A 21,084-nucleotide genomic window follows, 5' to 3' on the forward strand; every position below is an offset into this window, starting at 1 on the left:
ACTTGCAAAAGCCATGCTGGTTCTGTTTCAGCAAGACTTGTTCCTCTATATGCTTTCCACCTGTTTTCCTGAAAGATGCAGGAAACTAACTGGCTGTTATTTCTTGGATTTCCCCAGGTCGCTTTTTAAAAATTGGCATACCGACCGACACTTTCCTGTATTAGAGGCACATTAAATCTTTTTGTTAAGAGTATCAGCAATTCCACATTTGAGTTACTTAAGAATTCTTTGGCAAATGCTATCTGTACATGGTATTTTTCAGTTTTTACTTGGCCAGTAAGGCCTAGAATACTTTCTCTTATCACCACAATTCCAGACTCCCTTCCTGTGAAGGTCAGTTAAGGCAGAGGGATCGGAACTACAGTACTGTATATGATCCATTGTAAAAGTATTCACCCAGCTTCTCTGCAATCTTCTATCTTCCTTCAACATACCTTTGACCTAGATAAAGGTAAAAAGGTAAAGGGACCCCTGACCATTAGGTCCAGTCTCCGGCGTTGCGGCGCTCATCTCGCATTATTGGACAAGGGAGCCAGCGTACAGCTTCCAGGTCATGTGGCCAGCATGACAAAGCCGCTTCTGGTGAACCAGAGCAGCACACGGAAACACCGTTTACCTTCCCGCTGTAGCAGTACCGGTACCTATTTATCTACTTGCACTTTGACGTGCTTTCGAACTGCTAGGTTGGCAGGAGCTGGGACCGAGCAACAGGAGCTCAACCCGTCACAGGGATTCGAACCACCGACCTTCTGATCAGCAAGCCCTGGGTTCTGTGGTTTAACCCACAGCGCCACCTGCATCCCTTACCTTTGACCCACTTGTCATCTAAAGGCTAAAGCACCATCCCTAGCTAATCTCCTGCTAGTAATGTATATAAAGATGTTTTTGTTGTTGGTCTTTATGTTTCCTTGTTCATAACTATGTGCTCCTCACATTTCGTTCCCCCCACCTCATACTGTCTGCTTGCACTTCTTTTGCCAAAGTTTGTTTCCTCATTTGGACAAGCCTTTCTGAAGGAAGCCTTCTTCGCTTCTAACAGTTCCTTCACTCTGCTTGCAAACCACATCCCCTTGGTCCTGGTGGTACCTTTCTTGATCGGTGGTAACCATTCTAACTGAATGTCTAATATTGTAGTTTTCAATAACCCCGAAGCATTCTGGAGACATTTGACTCATCTTAACTTTCTCTTTCAACTTCATTTTGGGGGAATTTCCTCTTTTGAAGTCAGATGTGCCTGTGTTGCATTTAACAATTAACCATGTGAGTAATCTTGTGCATATTTCAACACAACACTGAAGGGCCCGAAGGGGGGGGGTCATGGGGGCAGGGAGCAGTGCATCTAAGAACTGTTTTTGTAATCAGCTCTTAAATTGTCTTTTGCGTTTCCTGCACTTGAACACAAATAATGAAACCTAAATGAGCTAGAACATTCATTCCGTTTTTAAAATAAGCCTCTTCTATATTTGATATGTCTAAATACTGGAAAAAAAGAGGTAACAAATGAAGACCAAAAGACATGGCTACTTGCGGGAGAAATCAGAGGGATACAGTACCTGCCCTTTAACCTAGAAATTATTCCAGGACAGGACAGCAGTTAACCCTATTAGCTGGGCAAAACGTGTCGGACAATAAAGGGCTATTGTAAGCACACTAACATGATATACAATTTAAAACTTACTTGGTCTTTAAGGTGCTACTGAAGGAATTTTTTAATTTTGTTTCGACTCAGACCAACACGGCTACCTACCTGTAATTATAACATGATATACAGTAATTGTTTTATTATTATTTTATTATTTACTAATTACGACCATTGTCATAAGAGTAGGAGTAGAAGCATGTTAGCAAGTGGGGAAGGGCGAGTCTCCACCCCAAGAAGCTCACATTCTAAATATACACAATGAGGAAAACAAAGGGGAGGGAGGGAGGCAAAGGAAACAGGATGGATGTAAGCAAAAGTTTGTTAGGCTTTAGCTGGGAATAGGCTTTAGCTGGGAAGCTACGAACATGAGTTTGACCAAACTGCGGGAGGCAGTGGAAGACAGGAGTGCCTGGTGTGCTATGGTCCATGGGGTCACGAAGAGTCGGACACGACTAAACGACTAAACAACAACAGCTGGGAATAAGAACACAGTTTTAATTATTAGGATCTGGAGAATTTTTCCAGAGCTGCTAGCATAGCTGCCAAGTTTTCCCTTTTCTCGCGAGGAAGTCTATTCAGCATAAGGGAAAATCCCTTAAAAAAAGGGATAACTTGGCAGCTATGGCTGCTAGTGTCATATTGAAGTAATGTGAAGTTGATGGCAATGTAGAGTGTGCTGTGTATCTGTTAATTCAGCCTGTTTGGATTGCTGGTTGATCATACTATTTGTTGCTTGTAAAACTTTGTAAGGAGCCATGTGCCCTGATGATAATGCTACATAAATGAATAATAATAATAATAATAGACATCCAAATCACAAGTACACAATCTACGATTTGGCATTCTTGCACAGGGTCTGTCTGTCAGTGTCTACCATCACTGTCTATCGGGATTCCCCTTCTGACAAGAAATAACCCAAAAAGCCCTTGTTTGAAACAACGAGGAACTATTTAGAGAAACAGAGTCGGTTCTATTCTATGAAACTGGCTAGAAATACCCTGACCCTGACCAATCTTGGGTGTTTTGTTTTTTCAAAATAAAAACTCCAGACCATTCGGTAAGTTCCTCATCTTTGCTGCCCAGCCCTTTCGATCTCCGAGAAAGCAGAGATGAAGGGTGAATGGGGAATAGTATTACCATGCGACCCAACCTGTTGGAAAGCTTTTCATAAAGGGAAGCAGAGGGTGGGCTTTTCCTTTCAAAGCTGGCACTCTCAGCGCACAAAAGGCAGCTGTAGTAGTAAACTCCACTCCTTTTGAATCAGACAAGCTTCCTCTCAGCCAACGGCAAGCCAAGCCAGCTGCTGACGTCAGAGCTCGTCTGGGAAGCTCGCAGGCTTTCTGGTTTTGCTCAGATGAGCTGGAGCTGTTTTTGAGATCTGAGCTGGCGGGAAGGGCAGCTCAAGCCAGAGAGCTTTCTCGTTTTCTCCTCCCAAGCTCGAACTGCGATGCTCGGCTAAGGGTTACCTATTTTAGAAAGGCACCAGGATCAACATAACACTACAAGCTTATGTACATACTACAGAAAAGAATGAGGGTAAGAAAAAAAATCTTCCTTTATTTCTCTTTTACAGAATTTTCTGGGAATGTTTTGTTTTGTTGTTCTAATACTGCTTTCTCCTTCCTCCCAAAAGAGCAGTATATTACATTCGGGACTCAGTTCCCCCAGGTGAAGCTTTGGCTTCTCGAAACTGGAATCGTGTCGCATGTCATGCACGACAGCCGAGGTTTAAAAGTAGTGCGTACCGGTATGTGGGTATTGTTAAATGGCTTTGCTGTGTTGTGGGAAAAGAACGCCTCCCACATTAAAAAGCTGGAGGGGTGTCTCTTTCTCTTTTTCTCTTCATGAGATCCTGTCAAAGAGCATTTCTGCTTACAGATCCAAAATGCACATTGCGGTTTGGTTTCGCGTTTGGCTGCTGTTGTATAAATATAATTGGGCCAGCTTCAGAGCACTTGTGCTCCAGAGACTGCTGGCGAAAGTATGCGTTTTAAATTGTTTTATCTAGAAATAAGGCATCAGTGACCGAATTATTTGAGCTCTATTCCGGTGTTTACTGACAGGCATAACAAGAGTAGGTGACTTGTAGCCTCGGCATGGGCTAACATAAAGATCTTAAACATCCCAGCTCCGCATTCTTAACATGCCAAAGCAAATATATTATTTCCCTCCCTCCCCCGCTTCCCCCAATTTCTTCCTTTCTCTCTCTCTCTCTCTCTCTCTCTCTCTCTCTCTCTCTCTCTCTCTCTCTCTCTGCTTTTAACTTGTGTGGTTGTTGCTCTCTTGTCTTGGAGTGGAACTAGATGTTGCTAGACACACTACTTTGTGTATATTTTGTCCTCCTCATGGCAACCTATAGCATTCTACAATGCACAGTGTGATGTCATCACCCTCTGGATTTTTCTGACACCACGATCAATGATAGGAGAGGGAACACATGGCAGAATGTTATGTTATTTTAGATTTTTGTGTTCCCTGGGGCAGGGGGAGATTTTGCTTTTTGCTTATATTATTCTATAATATACCACATAAGGGAAGCATGTCATTCAACTACAAGTCTCAAAACCATTGAATCCATTGTCTTGGTAGTCAATGTGGTACGGGGGGTGGGGGTGGGTGGGGTGGCATTTCCCTGGACTGGGAAAATCCATTCAGTCATATTTTGGGGGTAGCCTTCAGTAAATCCCTGTTAACCTCAGATTATAACCTCAGATTATTGGGGGGGGGGGAATGGGGGTATATTAAAGGAAATCCACAGGCAAGCAACTTGAGATAAGCCAGTCCTCTCTAGAGATGTGAAGGTACTGTCAAAAACACAAGAAAAGAATCAGGGAAAACCGCCAATTTCCTTCTTTCCCTCCCCTTAAGACTTCTTCCTGGTTTTTCCAATGGGGGGAAATAGAAGTAGGTTTTGTTGCCACAGAATACCTAAGGGTGTAAAGAAATGGATTCTGGGGAGGTTTGGCTGAATTGCAATGTACAGTCATAAGAACCACGTGAGTGCATCGCGCGCGCCCCCCGCCCCCGAGGTGTGCATATGTCCCCTCTATCTGTACATTCTGGGGATAATGGGTGAGGAACAGGAGCAGAATGCCTGTTAGCATTGCTTCTTAAACTCTGCATGTTCAGGGTGAATGTGAAAGTGGCCTCCTTGCCCAGAGCCAAATACACATAGGGCTCCTTCACAGACCTGGGAACCCTGATTGCCCCACAAACCAAGCTGTACACATGTACAGCAGTTTGCACACATTCTGCTTTTACACTAATTCTGAACATGTGGGTGCCAGGGAGCATGGGTAGTGTGTGCACCAATACCAGCAAAGTTGCCAGCAGGTGCAAGCCGCTACCCAAGTTTATTTATCATGTGAGGAGAGGATTGTTTAGTATAGATGTGAGCTAACATGTGATTTCATGGATTTGGAATCTATTCATGCGCGGCCAAGGATTCTACTCTTCATAGTCATATCTAGGTGCCTAAGAACACAAGAGTGGTCCTTCTGGATCAGGCCAAAGGTTCATTTGTCCAGCATTTTGTTTACATCAACAGCTGGCCAGATGGTGAGAAATGGCATGAAGGCAACAGCCCTCCCATGTTGTCTGCCCTCCACACCTGGTGTTCAGAGATCTACTGCCTCTTAACATGGTAACTTTCAACTATCATAGCTGAGAGCTGTTGATACACCTGTCTTCCTCAACTGATGAGAGCTATACCTCAGCCCAGGATACCTGAAAGAGTGTCTCCACCCCCACTGTTCAGCCCAGACACTGAGGTTCAGCTCCAAAGGCTTTCTGGCAGTTCCCTCCCTGCAAGAAGTGAAGTTAGTGGGAACCAGACAGAGGGTCTTGTTGGCAATGGCAGCCTGCCTGTGGATCACCCTCCCATCAGATATCAATGAGATAAGAACTACACAACTTTTATAAGACATCAGAAGGCAGCCCTGTATTGGGAGGTTTTTTAATGTTTGACATTTTATTATGTTTTTGTATGTGTTGGAAGCTGCCCAGAGTGGCTGGTGTATAAATAACATCATCATCATCATCAGGATTGTATCCTAAATGGGGCCACTGATGAACAAGAGGGAGGAAGCAGCAGGTTTGGAAGCAAGCCCAAGGTTTGCAAAATTACAAAAAGATTTTTTGCTGCCAAGGAGTGTGGTGGAGTCTCCTTCTTTGGAGGTCTTTAAGCAGAGGCTTGACTGCCATATGTCAAGAATGCTTTGATGGTGTTTCCTGCTTGGCAGGGGGGTGGACTAGGTGGCCCTTGTGGTCTCTTCCAACTCTATGATTCTATGATTTCCGCAGGGGGAAATCTTAAATGGGAGACCCCACCACTACCAAAACCATCTAGTGAGTACTGTCCATACTCGGTGGCCACAGGATGCTGAATGTCCATTGGTGGGATGGCAACTGGGAGCAGTATGGAATGGTGTTCCTGGAAGAGGGCTTGGCTGGCAGGCTCTAACCTTGAAAATAAGTGCACTACATGACAACATTTTGTTGCATGCTCCACTGGTCTAAGCGGATGGCTATCCCCGCATCATGTTGCTGTGAATCTTATGTTAATTATTCACTTTGTGAAGGATCGCCTCCTTTTGCCTGTGTTAACCCTGCCAATGAATCAATTTCATTGCCTGACCCTGCGTTTTAATATTATGAGAGAAGCATGTTCCCCCCTATTCCATAGTCTGCAGTTTGGGCATGCATCTAGATGAAATAGCCTGACAGTGCACACTGTACATGAGTAGCTCATTAAAAACCACTGCCATATCCCTTAAAAGGAAGGAGTAAACTCACAGGCAACTTACATAATAAACAAAGTCAAGCTGCCTTCCACATCCCTCCCTCCCTCCCTCCCAAAGAAACATCCCATTTGTCAAGCTGTCATGCGAGCCTACAAGGATGCCTTGTGACTAAATTTGTGAAATACCACAGAACATTACCAAGGAAGCACTTGTGCATAGAATTGCCATGTCTCATTCCTCAATTATATGTCAATTAGATGTTGTACATTTTGTCTCGCGTCCCCATTCACATGAGTCACTTCAAACATTTAAATGACAAACACTGGCCTGAACTGTGGGAGGGATATGCTGCTGTTTACTATTAGGGACATTCCGCCTTCTAAGTTGTAAACAGCTGTGCAGGATTCTGTCCTAGCATATGAGCTGGCAGGAGTTTTCTTCTTTTAGTTAAGTCTTGGTGTCAGGGTGATGTTGGAATTAACTTAGACATGTCCCCAACTGGCATGCTAAATATTGCTTTTTTGGGGGGAGGGGGGACGCTGCCTTAAAAGGGAACATAGTGTTTGGCTGATGCTTTATATAGCAGAGCTGGCTCACACTGAATTAATGTCCCATATGAAAGTTAATGTTGCTCCCCCACCTCGCATCATGTTGTGGTATTGCCTCCTCGAGATTGTCCCTAAAGTAGTTCCATACCCCTCTTTTTTATAAGTAAATTGTGTGAAGGGAAGGACCTGCAATGGGAGCAGTTATGAGCGTTGCAATACCCTTGTTCTAGCTAGCCTCTATTGTCCTAAGAGATGTGAGGCATTTGTGTTATACCATTCAGGGTTTGTTTTGGGTTTCAGTAACCTCCTAGATTTTGATAAGCCAGGCAGCTGCATGTCCTTCATATTGTGTTGAGCTGCCAGGAATGGGGGGGGGGGGAGTGGAAGAGGGTTAATAGTAGAAAGCAACAATTATTTTAGTGTTAGTATTAATGATGAAGTGAGGCTGACTCACCACCTTGGACCTTGCAATGAATTTTCACCAGGTCGTGGGAGGTTCATGAACTGTTTGCTTGCATATGCATCAAAGGGCAGTAAGGAGTCGTGCATGCCCATTACAAAGTTTGCTGAAGCTCCATGGCTGGTGGAATTTTTCATGTGCCATATAGACATTGCATATGCATGGTAGAATTCTGAGTGATGGCATACAGGAGCTCTAGCAGTACTTAGCAGTGATGTGTTATAACTTAGTTAATAAATCCTCAAATATTGCAGGATATCTACATTTTAGTGTGATTAAGAGGGACTTTGTGGTTTATGATGTGCCTGGCAGTGACTGGCTTAGTTGCTCTAATGTCACACAAAGCAGAAATGTCTCTGACTGCCATTGGCTCAGCAGCTCAGAGCCCAGAAACAAGCATGGCAGGCAGCAGGAAAGGCGATATGGAAGAAACAGGGGGTTTGGAAAGGAAAGGTCCTGAGAAAACAGTGCCAATCCATCAAAGAAAGTAGGGTCCAGAGAATGGAGGGGAAGCAAAGGTTAGGGGGAGGAGACTGCAAAGGACAGAAAACTGAGAGGGCAAAATTGCTCACGACCAGGAAATGCAGAGGTGAAGAATTGCATATTAACTAGCAATAAAGAGCACTATTGAGGATTTCTCTTAGCAGCTACTCCTGATATAGCTTAGCAACCTTGAAAATTCAGGCTAGTAAACACGAGCTATCAAGAAAACATATGGAGGGCTGATGCATAATCACTCTGACATTCACGTTTCGTGATCTAAGCAAACCATGGCAACTTGATTGTTTTCGCCTCCCATGTAAATTTGCTTTGCAGCCACACATATTTGTAGTTGTTGACTATCGCATACTTCAGTCTGATAGCTAGGAGAAGAGCTGGGTGGGGGAAGCTCTGATCTCTGCCAATAACCCAGGATAGCAGGTATACTATTTTCCCCTGAAGCAAGACAGAAACACAAGACACTGTAAGGTTGTGTTTGCACTCACCAGTATGTTGTTAACACAAGCAGGCAGTCTGGCCCCATGTGTTTCTGTCCCAGGATAAGACCTGGCTCCTGCCACCTCCCTCTGACCATGCTTAGAGAAAGCTGCCAGACTCAGAGACGCGATTTAACCAACTGCTCCCTTTCCCAACTGTCCCTATAGCCCACACACCTCTGAAAGCATCACCCCAGCAACGGATTCTTCAGTGTTCCAGAAGCCAACTGCCTCCTTGGATTGCCTGCTCTTTGGCAGATGTTGTGTCAGCAGACACATCTTCAGACACTTCTAGAACTGTTCATGTATGAGAGGGCAGGGCAAATGAGACGAACTGCTGTCAAGATCTAAACCAGATCAAGCAGAACAGCCATGCTTGAATCGGTTTTCTGCTAAGTAGCCATCTAAACGGGTCAGGCAGAATTGCTTTGTTCCACCTTGGGAAGCTCCTCATGTCATGTGGATATTTCCTGCCCTGTTAAGATTTGTTGAAGAGACTTCACTACACATGCCCTGTCCTTGGGATGCTTGAACATCGATGGCCTTGGAAGAGCAGTGTCGTTTCTCTTGAGAATTCTCCCCCCAAGTGAGGCCCACAGTTCGAAGTCTTTACTTACAAAGGAGTGAGGAGCTTCCAGATTTGCTGGATGAAGAGCCCACCAACCGTGACCACTGATCACTTGGGCTGAGGCTATTGAGGATTAAGTTGAACAACCCTTGGAAGGGTACAGGACCCCAACTCATGTTGTAAGGCAACTCAGTTCCACCATGTGTTTAATTTGTAGGTATTTAATTGGAATATTTTAATTGTGAAAAGCTTCTCTTTTAATAGTTACTTGTTTTCATAGGAATCCTTATGAACAATTTTTAAGACTGATTGTTTGGTTTACTCCTTTGTAAGAATGTGTCCTCGAGGTTGTCTTCAAACACTCTTATTGTGAGACATCCTGCTAGCCAGAGCACAATGTAGGCCTATCAATGCGTATTTAATTTAACAACAAAGCCAGACAAAAGGCTCCGTGCACACTTGTGCATGTTGGGACTGCAAATTCCTCTTCCAAAGTTCATGCTATGTTATGTGCAGTACAAAAAAAAGCAGTCTGGCCCTATGAAGAATTGGCCAGAGGTCTACGCCGAATAATTGCAGTGGACTTAAGCGTGCCTAATGTTGCACAGGATCAGGCTGATATTTCTTCAAAACATGGGAAAGCACCAATGAGACTCATGAAAAAGCCACTGTATATGGCTCACATCACTTCCATTTTCTCCCTCCACTTTTGCAGGAAACTATGCCCCAGACACCAATATTTTCCAGCATGCTTGGTTCCGGATGTAGTGGGCAGGTGCAGCCAGATACAGGAGAGAGGAGTGGAGATCCTGTTTATCAAGATGGGAGTCTCATCTCTGGATCACTAGAGGCCCTGATTGAGCGCCTAGTGCCCACCACAGACTATTATCCAGATGTAAGTAAATGGTTGGAGTTTTCCTTATTTTTTGCCACCGCTTTCATGGCCTGGGGACTTGAGGGTATGCAGAGAGCTGCTGGAGGAGAACTGAATTCATCCCTGGTGTTTATACGTTTCTAACACTTTCCTAGGATTTTTAGTTAGTAATTGGTTGGTTGGTTGAAGCAGCTTTTCCCATGGAAACATGGTGAGCGTATTTGCACAATTCAGTTAAATTGCTTAAAAAGTCATTTTCTCCCTCTAAGGAGCCTTGTGATCTGTAGTTTGGGGGGAGGGGGGAGGGAATCTCTAATAGGCTGTTCTCTGCATTATTCAGCTAAGGATCCTGGTGGAGAAAGCCATGTAAAAAAATATATATCAGTAGAACTTTGCTGTGCAGATATGGCCTAGATACTTTTGTTTGGTTGTTGAACAGTCAGCTTTCTCACTTTGCTGGTCAGAACACTGCATTTTGAATTTTCAAGCTTTTATTATTTGGATTTGGACTGGGGAGACCTCAGTTCAAAGCTATAGCTAGCCATAAAGCTCACTTGGTAGCCTTAGGCTAGTTTCTCTCTCTCTCGGTTAACCGGCTTCATAGGGTTATTTTGAGGAGAAACTATACCAACCTGAGTTAGAGGAAATTCATGAAACTAAACATAAATAGCAAAACAAATGCAGATTTGCTGCATCCAGTGTTTTAAAAATGCACTTTCTGAGTGTGCGCCTTCGTGAATTCCTTAAGACAGCATGCTGATTGCCAGACCTCAGGAAAATGATTTGATCGTGCCATTTCAACAATGAGGGGCATATCTCACACAAAAATTGAGTGAATAAATTTTCATCTAAGGTATGTTAGAAAGTATCCACCCTTAAACTGGGATGACGTTTGGCAGTGGCTTAAGCATCTTGGTTTGCATACTGCCGTGACTGTTGAGTATTTAAGTACAATCATAAATTGGTTTTCAAACGCCTTATGACTTGAACGTTTTGGCTCCCGAATGCCAAAAACCCGGAAGTGAATGTTCCAGTATGTGAACTTTTTTTGGAAGCCAAATGTCCAACGCGGCTTCCATTGCTTTCGATTGAGTGCAGGAAACTCCTGCAGCCAATCGGAAGCAGCGCCTTGGGTTTTCGAACGTTTTCGGAAGTCAAACAGACTTCCAGAACGGATTCCATTTGAGAACCAAGGTATGACTGTACAATGTGTATATGCCTGCTAAGAGTGGGACAAAATGAAATGTCAAGTCGCATGAGTATTGTTATATCTCAGAGGCCCCTGATTTCAGAGGCAGGCTGCATTATTCTCCTCCTCCTCCTCCCACAATCAAATCTGCAAGTCCATGTACCTCTTGAAGGAGGAGAATGTCTGATATACTCAACTTTAGTCACATGATAAAAAGTTATTGAGTCCTGCCAGGCTATTAAACCAGTTATGCTGTCCTGTAATTGCATTGCACCTGGTAGACAGGCAGTTCCCATGTATGTGTAAACCCTGGAAGGTTGCTTCCAAATAGTTTGCTCTATTCTTTCCTGACCTTTTAAATGCACAACATGCATGTTTGACCTTTCTTTTATGATGCTGGGGCAGCATATTTATACTTCTATCTAGCTATGAATTAGGGGCAAACTCTGAACACCAGCTTAAAAACAAACAAAAAACTTGTCACGTTTAAATTGGGACCAGCTTGAAACTGCATTTGTCTCCTGCTCCTGGCACTAGCCAGCCCTCCCCTGCTGGTTTCCCCTTTTTCCAAACATAAAGTAATACTTATTTTTGGGAAGGGATAACCAGATGTGGTCTGTCCTTAGCTGGAAATTATGCCCTCCCACCCAAGTAAATTCAGGAGTTTTCTATGCCTCCGAGTCCAACCCGGTGGCTGCAGCGCAAGGAGCTATGAAGACCCCGGCGGACGCAGGATTCGCCTTCCCAGACTGCGCCTACAAGCCAGAGTCGAGCCCCGGCTCACGCCAAATCCAGTCGTGGCATTTCATCCTGGAGCTTCTGCACAAAGAGGAATATCATGATGCCATCGCCTGGCAGGGGGACTACGGCAAGTTTGTCATCAAGGACCCGGATGAGGTGGCCCGCCTCTGAGGGGTGCAGAAGTGCAAGCCCCAGATGAACTACGACAAGCTGAGCCGGGCCCTGAGGTACTACTACAACAAGCGGATCCTACACAAGACCAAGGGCAAATTCAGGAGTTTTCTATGCATAATCACCATGGTCTTTGGCTATCATTTTTTGCCAAGGACTATGAGATTTGCAGTTTTGTCTTTCAAATCAATTCAAGAAGAAGGGGGAATTGCACAGTCTGCAGCAAGAAAATACAATATTTCAATAGTGGCCCATATATTACACAGTCCTTGCCTTTTGGTGCCATTATCCAGGTTATACCCAAGATTGGTGTGCCATTCTTGCCCCATTTCATAGAATCATGGAGTTGGAAATGACACTGAGGATCATCTAGTCCAGCCCCCTGCAATGCGAGAATAGGCAGCTGTCGCTTATGGGGTTCGAACCAATGGAAACAAAAATTGCTTTTATGTGGTCTTTGCACAGATTAAATTCTGGGGCCATGTTAGCATACCATTATAACGACCAGTTACATCCTCACCATTCCCAAGCAGAAATTGTCCCACGCCCATGTCTCCAGCTGGATACAAATTCCAGAAGGGCACAAAAAGATCACTTGGAGTGTAACAATTCCCACCCCCGTCTTCTTCTCGCCACGCTGGAGGGGAACAGGAAAACTGCAAGGATGGTTAGTGGGGGGAAATGAGAGAGAAGAGGTACACACAGTTCCATAGAGGATTCTGTGCATACAGGGCTTCATTTGCCTAGTACCCAGGAAAATATGCGTACTCGCAAGACTTCAGCTTTCTGGAGGTTAGGAATGGAATGTACTTAGCTGCAACCCCTGATGCCCATTGCAAGCAAACATTTCAGAAAAATATTCAAACAAAACATTCTGGATTGAAAGAATGAGCTGAAGGGGAAAATATTTTTCTTCTTCTTCCTCAGAAGTTATCACTGCATTCTTGGCCCTTAAGTAACAGTTACTATTTTAGTCTTCCCTTTTACTTGTTCTCTTCCTGTTCTCCTCCACTCCTCCTTCAATTAAGCGTGTCTCTTAGCAACAAGTTTAGGAGCTATAGGAATCTACTTCAACCTCTTCAGCTTCGAGGCCCCAACCCTTCTTTTGTATCATCTTAAATTGGGCCAAGGGTTCATGGGGTTTTCCCCTTCTCCCAAATTCTCCCCAGCTGCTGGAAACTAAATGGGGTGTAATTTTCAACCCCAAAGATTCCACAGCCTCATTTTGTTTGCACAACCATGGTGGCACAGAAAAAAAATATCATGACAGTTGCATGTGGCCTCCATGCATGGGTACCAGTTTCTCCTTGTTGGTGCTGCATCTGAATAGTTCCTAGGGGCAGTGGTTGGTGCTACCATCTAGCATTAACTGGGTCCTGTGTCTAAAAGTTGGAACATTTGCCCAGCATCTGCCTAGGATATTGTTTTGATTGACATTGATAGTTGTCAGTGGTTGGTGAATGTTTGGAATGGTCTAATCTGTGTAAAACTCCCCACACATAGAAAAACAAGCCTGTTTGGCGGGGGCAGGGTGGGGAAGTTAAGCTATCTCTCTGCATGGGTTTTTGCTTTTCATACGAGACAAAAATTCTTCCTTACGACCTGGAACCTGCAACTTTGTGTAAAGCCTCATTTAGCGTGCTTCAACACTGCTGCTGTCTTTGGGTGGGATTCAGGTTGCACTGTTGTTGACTTGGGGCTCCTGTGCAACAAACCTCTGTCCCCACCCCACGCCACTGATTGGCTTTTAATGATAAGGAAAGTGGCAAGAAGCACTGAAAAGTTGGAATAAGCTTTGCTTTGCTTAACCTCTTCACAAACAAAATCAGGATGAATGCTCCATAAACAGCTAATGTCTAACATGACTGCAAACCTTATGCAAACAAATCAGGATGAATGCTCAATAATGAACAGGTCATCTGGAACCAACTTTCATTTCAGTCCTCCTCTTTCTAGAAGTCCATGAATCTATTTGAAAAGGAAACTGCTTCTTGATGCAACATAAGCAGTTTTGAGTGGGGGGGGGCAGTATGGGGAAAAACCTTTCAGCTGCAAACTCACTTGCAAACTTGATCACTTCCCTCATTTTTTCCCATCCTAAGAATCAAACCAGTGTAGGTTGTTTTTAGACGAGAACCCAACTTGTTTATCAGCTCTCGCCATTTCTAAGTTCATACATCATTACTCGAGCTGGCTCGAGTCTGTCCTTTTTAAGGAAAGCACACGCAGAGGAATGCAGTACGTTAAGTGTTCTCTTGCTGTAATATGCATTTTCCAGTGTTTTTAAAAATGACATTCAAATTACATTAATCACAGGCCACTAAAATAAGCTCATCGGCTGCTTCCCTCCAACCCACTGTGTGCAGACTTCCATCCAGAACAAATTGTTCACTCCTGAACCACTCTCACAAAAATGGAGCTGGCAGTAGGGCTGGGCACACACGCCTCCATTCTGAAATGGATCTGGGGTGGGGGAGAAAGCCCTAATGTTTTGTTAAAGTTTGAAACCCTAACCAAAAGGGGGCAAGGGAGAAAGAAGGCACTATGTCTGCCCCCTCTCCCTCCGATCCCACTGCAGGCCTGTTGGGATGTTGTTTGCCAGCACATTCCCCGTGGGGAACGTACTACCGTAGTGAAGGAGACCCCCGCAGCCAGCAGGACTGAGCCCTCTGCCCACTGGCATTTAACCAAATCTGGTGCACAGCCCTAGATTGCAGGCTTGGCTGATGTATCGATACATCACCCAGGACCAGTATGAGGGCCAGAGCACAATGGCTGCTTCACCCGGTGGTATTTCGCTGATGAGGTATCTGCCACTCCTGAGTACCTCTTCTCCTGTAAACACTTTTTAACAAGGGGGGGGAGGTCATTGGGATCAGGGCTTCTGCTGGGTCCAGACTGGGGGATTCAGATGCTGGTTTGGGCCCCCAGTTGCCTAACCCCCCCTGTAAAGGAATACTGGATTACCTAGGGGCAAAGTACCCTCCCAAACCCTAATTACCAACACTTCCAGCATGTCTTCGTGCAGCATTGGCATGATGAGTAATAGTGTATTTGGGGCCACCTCACTGTAGACATTTAAAAGCCGGTACCGGGATTGCAAGTGGGCTGATTTTCTTATTTTACAGGGCTCTGGTACAGAACATCTCAAAACACCTTCCCAGACACTGTTGCCTGCCTACACCATTTCACATGGCAGTATGTGAGATTGGGGTCAGGTAGGCACAGGTTTGGACACACTCCCACATGAATGCAATCAAAGATGTTGTGAAAGCTAGACCCACCCACCCCTCAGTGTCTTAAACGGTTTCCCTGGTTTCCTTTCAACATATGGAAACCTATTCAAAACGTTAGGGACGCTGCGTGTGCCAACCTTTTCAGAGAAGTGTCTCACTCCAGACTGTGTGTGGGAGGGATCAGCTGTAAAGTATTCCCCACATACTTTACACTGAAAGTATAACACATTAAGGAAAATACATTGAATTTTGGGGTGCTTTCCAGACATTGCTCCCTACCAAGCATTCTGAGCAGGACCAACTCCAGGAACAGATTGGACCCAATTTATATTTGGTATAATTGCCTTTCTTTCAAGGAGCTCAGTGCGGAATTTCTGCTTCACAACAACAGTGGAAGGTTTCGCTAAGAGATATTGGACTTGGCCCTGCACAACCCCATGAGTTTCAGAGCCAAATGGGAATATGAACCCGAGTTTTCTGTATCTAACCCGACATTCTAGCTCATAAACTTGTGACTATTTGCATGGAGGGTGTTTCTCCCCCCCCCCCCCCCGCAGAAGTGTTTAGTCCTGGTTTTCCCCAGGTATTTCCCCATCTTCTAAACGCTGGGGAAATGCCACAGAGGCCTCTGTAGCTTCTTGTTTTGCAAACATTTGTCCACGAGAAACAAAACACGTTGGTCTCGAATGCAGAACCACTCCCAGAGACAGTGAAACCTCCGGGCTACACAAACAGTAATTGAGGCTGAAAAATTGTTACTAGACTAGACTTGTGCTATTTTAGACTGCAGGTGATAATAAGGGACAGCGTGTGTTTGAATGGTTTCTCCCACAACACACATGCACACACACTGCATATTAGAAACTAACCTGTAGAAGCAAAGGTTAGGCTAGAATCATTCTCCCAGATGTGCAAGATCTCTTGCAGCATTATGAAGAAAACAGTGCAAACATATGGCAGGAGAGCAGCAGGTGGAAGTACCGTATATTAGAACAGTGTACCCACTTTGACCATTTTTCTCACCTACCAACTTGTGGAAGGTGCCTCTCTGCAGGAAAAAGTCATTTATATCAATGGAGGCCCCCTGCATCTCTTAGAATGGAATATAGGTCCTTCCAAACCTAATAATATGGGCTGTGTTTGTTTGGGATTTATGTCTTCTGAATGTACAGTGTAAAAAAATATATTAAAAAAAACCCCACACACAATTTGATCTTTCTCTGCAAACAAGATGGCTAATAATATAAACAAATTTTAAAAATGTAAAGGTATTAAAATATTTTTATGATTCCCTAGTGAACCTGGGAGTCTGATGCCTTAGACAACCTTCTTGATTGTTATAAATGGAGAAATTGGTGGCCCTGTCTGGACTGACAGCCTTTGTTATTCATGGCTCCCATCCCACAGCCTTTGAAAAGCCAGTATTCGGACTGGAGTTATCTCAGCTTTAGACAGCAATTTCCTGCTTTATGCAGACTGTTCAGAATAGAGCCCCAAACTAGAATTAGTGCAGGGGACTGAATTATAACATGCCGTCCTCAGAAGAATGTGGCCTAGCTTGTTGGAAGAAGGGTCACTGGCAGGGCAGAGCTGCTTACATGTCAGATCTTTTGCACTGACACATGTAGCAAAAACTTCTGCATGACGTACGCCAACGCCACTGTTACCAGTTTTCTCCAGTAGAGTGAGGGGGGAATTTATTCAGTTTCCCAAGATAAACCTCTTTCAGTTCTTCCTACTTCAGGAGTTGGAATGGAGGTGGCACAGAGCAGCAGGCAATTGGCACGCTACCACGAAGGACTATAGCCACACCTGTCCATTTTCCCTTTCATGCCCTCCAACGTTTGACAGTTGGAAACGAGGAACAGTCTTCCAGCACACCCTTATTTGCAGATCAAGGAAGAGCCTAAGGCTCTTTTCCCCCACTCAGATTTTGCTGAAATCTTTCCATCACAATGTTGCATCCATTAACTCCACAGCGGCCTGCCTGTCTTGCCCTGGCTTCAGAAGCAGACCACAACAATTTCCTCTTAAAAACAAACAAACGTGAGAATGTTTAATCACTCAGTGAAACTGGTTGTGCTCATTGCATAATAGCAGCAAGAGGAAAGATGTTGATCTTTCAGTACTGTATCATAATATGTTGGTTTGGAGACAGGAGATGGGAGTGGAACTAACTGAGGCCCATGCATGTGCGGTTGCAAACATGTGCTCTAGAACCAAAATGCATCTGCTCAAGCTCTTCCCAGCTCCACCTCAGGGTTTCAAGGGCAAAACATGGGAGATACTGTATAAACAGCCTCCTGATCGTTTGTTGCTGTTTATGGAGAAGCAGCCTTGAAAGCTGCGATTGTGAGCTGAAGGCTGAAGGTGGCTTAACCTTCCCCCTTTCTGCTGTTTTCCTGCTGAAAATCAGTCCCACACCAAGTTGTTGTCTTGCTCCCAGGGGAAAATATATGGAGTCCCCCACATCTGTTCCTCTGCAGAAAGTAAAACAGTCCAGGGAGGTCATTTCTAAGCAACCAACAGCAGGAAGGGAAAGAATTAAGCACCCCTGCCCCAGCCTTTCCTCTGCTCACACAGCTGCTCTTCAGTTTTGCATTAAAAGTCAGCAAACTGCCCACAATATTCTTGTGAAATGCACAGTTGCACAGTTTGGGTTTAAGTTGCAGGTGCTCAGGAGCAGGGCGGGAGGCAGAGGGATGAAAGGCGAGGAACTTCAGTCAGCATATATGTATGCTAGTAAGGACGTTTTAAATAAGCACCCCCAGCATCTCCCTCAAAGGCAAATTATGGACTGTGGGTTGGTTCCAGACTGTTAGTTGAACCTAGGCCTCACTGGGACAGATTAGACAAGATGCAAGTCCCATTGGTTTCAGTGGGGACTAAGTTTGACTAACTTAGTGTGCGTTCCAACGCAATGTTTTACCAATGACAATCATAACACAGATACCATCTCTGATCAATGCTTGTTGGAATCCTATGCCATCACAGAGAAACTAAATCTACTGCATACAAGAGAAACAGGGAACCTCTGGCCCTCTTAGATGTTGCTAGACATTCAATTGCCTCATCCTTGATCACTGGCCACTCCGGCTGGGGTGATGGAGTCCAGCAAATTTGTTGCAGAGAACATGGAACAAGAACTCAACATGGGGGCGCTATCTTCAAGTTCATGTTCTGTAATGTTTGCTTCAATTTACATTGTGTCCTGACATCATTACAATGTGTGTGTTTTTGTTCCACCAAGCAATGATATAGCGAGGTGGGGGGAATGCTCATTGTAATGTCAGGGTAGGTGTTCACTTGAACTAGAAGCTTGGGGGACACAATTCAAACTGCAGGACCATCTTCTTTTTGTATTACATCCAGTTCTGCACTTAGTACAGCTTGCTGGCAAAGGAAGGGGAAAAGGAAAATATGTGAAGTGTTTATCACTTGCAAACACGCAACTGTACCCTCTTGTCCTGTCACTGTCAGCTGAGTCAATAATTTGTCACAGCAAGCTTGGCTATCTTTGTGTGAGCAGACAGATTGGAGAATGAGTCTTTTTTTCCTGCTTTGGTCAAAGGTTTTTTACTTATCAGAACTTGAAATTGTGCATTAAATAACAAGAATAAATTGATAACCTTCCACCAAAGAAACAGATGCTACCCCCTCCAAAAAAGAAACCAAACTTGCTTAACAAGCTTACCTCCTTTTTACAGGTGGTTCTCAAATATCAGCAAAGGAAATCAAGGACATTTCTATATTATTATTATTATTATTATTATTATTATTATTATTATTATTTGTATCATAAGATCTCAGGACGATTCACAGAATAAAATACAGTGGTACCTCTGGTTATGAACTTAATTCATTCCGGAGGTCCGTTCTTAAGCTGAAACCATTCTTATCCTGAGGCGCACTTTTGCTAATGGGGCCTCGCGCTGCACACGCACCTCTGGCGCACGATTTCTGCTCGCATCCTGTGGCAAAGTTCGCAACCAGCAGCAGCTACTTCCGGGTTAGCGGAGCTCATAACCTGAAGCGTTTGTAACCAGAGGTACCACTGTACAGGATAAAAACAAGTAAATCAGTAAAAGCAAAACAGCAAAACAATAACTCCCCCTTCCCACAGACACATTTAAATGGCTGTAGAATATTAATCAGCCAAAGGCCTAGTTGAAGGGGAACATTTTCGCCTGGCACCTAAAAATATATAATGAAGGAGCCAGGCGAACCTCCCTGGGGAGAGCATTCCACAAATGGGGAGCCATTACAGAGAAGGCCCGTTCTCATGTTGCCACCCTCCAGACCACACGTGGAGGAGGCACACAGAGAAGGGCCTCAGATGATGGATGCAGAGTCTAGGGCAGTTTATATGGGGAGAGGCGGTCCTACAGGCATTGCGATCCTGAACCGCCCCGTCAAACATAAAATTAAGATTTCCAAATAGTATAGAAACATTACCCCCCCCCCTCCCGAAGTCAGCAACAAGCATAGGAAAACAGCAATGACTGTAGCGAAGAACTTGAGATATAGATGTTCCTAAGGAACAATCAGGTGAGCTGAAATACATGTGTGAGAGAGGCAACAGCCCACGCTTACGCTCTCTAAATGGCAGAATCCCACACAGGAGTGGGAACATCTGCAGGGAACATTTGGAGAAGCAAGATGATGTGATTACATCCCATACCACTTCTGCTTCCACTTGGGAACAGTTGGGTTCCTGGTCACGTAGAGGCTGCAAGGGCATATATGAACTAGGTCTAAATCAAGGGGGTAGGGAACTACAGCAGTCTGGGTTTTTTTTAAATGTTAAAGTCATAGCATAACTGGACATAGGTCATTTGTCCCCCAAACTAAACAGGCATTCTGAACATCATGAAACCCAGTGCACATAGCCTTCTCCAACCTCATATTAATGTTCTATCAGTCATGCTTCCTTCGTGCCTCACTCCCTTCGACTGTGATGAGTTCCAGACCTCTGAACGTATGTTGCCCCAGCTATTGATAATTCATCTGTCCTCAAGAGAGTTTAAGATCTTAGTAATTCTTCCATGGATCATAAGTTCTGCATTAACATGATGGATTCACTCAGCTAGGCATTAAAATGTAATGTATGATGGGGTTTTCTATAAAAATAAATGGTCATATATTTTGCAAACGCTAGCTGCTCATCTCTGGCAATAAGATGGGGAGAGAAGGGAAGAGAAGAATTATATTCTGTTCTGCAGATTTAAGGAGATTCATCTACTTCTGTTCTAGTACTCAGCAACTGTTAAAAGAGGTGGGAGAAAAAAGACACTATGTGACTGGAACACACTGTGGGCTGATACTTAAAATATGTAGGATTTTCAAAGGGAACATTTCAACATTTACCTGCACTATCTTCAATCGCTGTGGCCTAATCACAAATGCACACTTGTAGGATCATGGATCCTGCAGCCACCACCCAAATAGTTGGCTTGACCACCGTAGCCTTGCCACACACACACACAAAAAACCCCTACAGGATTTATTTGCATATTATCAGACCCATGCACATTGTCTCTAGTGATTTAATTGACAGGTGGGACACTTCCAAATGGCTTCTGTTTCCAGGTGGCAGTCAATAGCATACTGGCACATTCAGGTTGCACAGTTAAAACTGGTATCAAAGATTTTGTGTGACAAAACTGCTTTCCACAAAGATTGGACTTTTTGCAATAAGGAGAGTGATGGGGAAATAAATATTGGAAAGTGTGGGATAAAACTTGCTCGATGCGAAGTCATCTAACCTCTTCACAAACAAATCAGGATGAATTCTGAATAAGCAAGTCATCTGTAAGGGGTCTTAGGTAAGGTTGCCATATTTAAAAAGGTGAAAATCCGGACACAAAAGTTGTTGAGCTTTCAGCTACTGTACTTCACTGCCCGGACCTATGGCAACCCTACTTCAGATATTACGT

The 21,084-nt window shown here is 44.3% G+C and overlaps 1 protein-coding gene across 4 annotated transcripts in view; it reads left to right on the forward strand.

Moving 5' to 3' along the window:
- RASGEF1A (RasGEF domain family member 1A) overlaps nt 1–21,084 on the forward strand; it is a 215,449-nt gene that overhangs the window by 166,419 nt on the left and 27,946 nt on the right. For 2 of the 4 annotated variants that reach the window (XM_060274999.1, XM_035137775.2), the window contains one exon: nt 9,653–9,832. In XM_060274999.1, coding sequence (XP_060130982.1) covers nt 9,653–9,832 — 180 coding nt within the window. Of the gene's footprint in view, nt 1–2,456; nt 3,179–9,652; nt 9,833–21,084 lie in introns of those variants that run through there. The other 2 variants (XM_035137774.2, XM_035137778.2) reach the window with 2 other exon arrangements.

Source organism: Zootoca vivipara, chromosome 5 (assembly GCF_963506605.1).
Source record: "Zootoca vivipara chromosome 5, rZooViv1.1, whole genome shotgun sequence".
In the NCBI taxonomy this organism is placed as follows: Eukaryota; Metazoa; Chordata; class Lepidosauria; order Squamata; family Lacertidae; genus Zootoca; species Zootoca vivipara.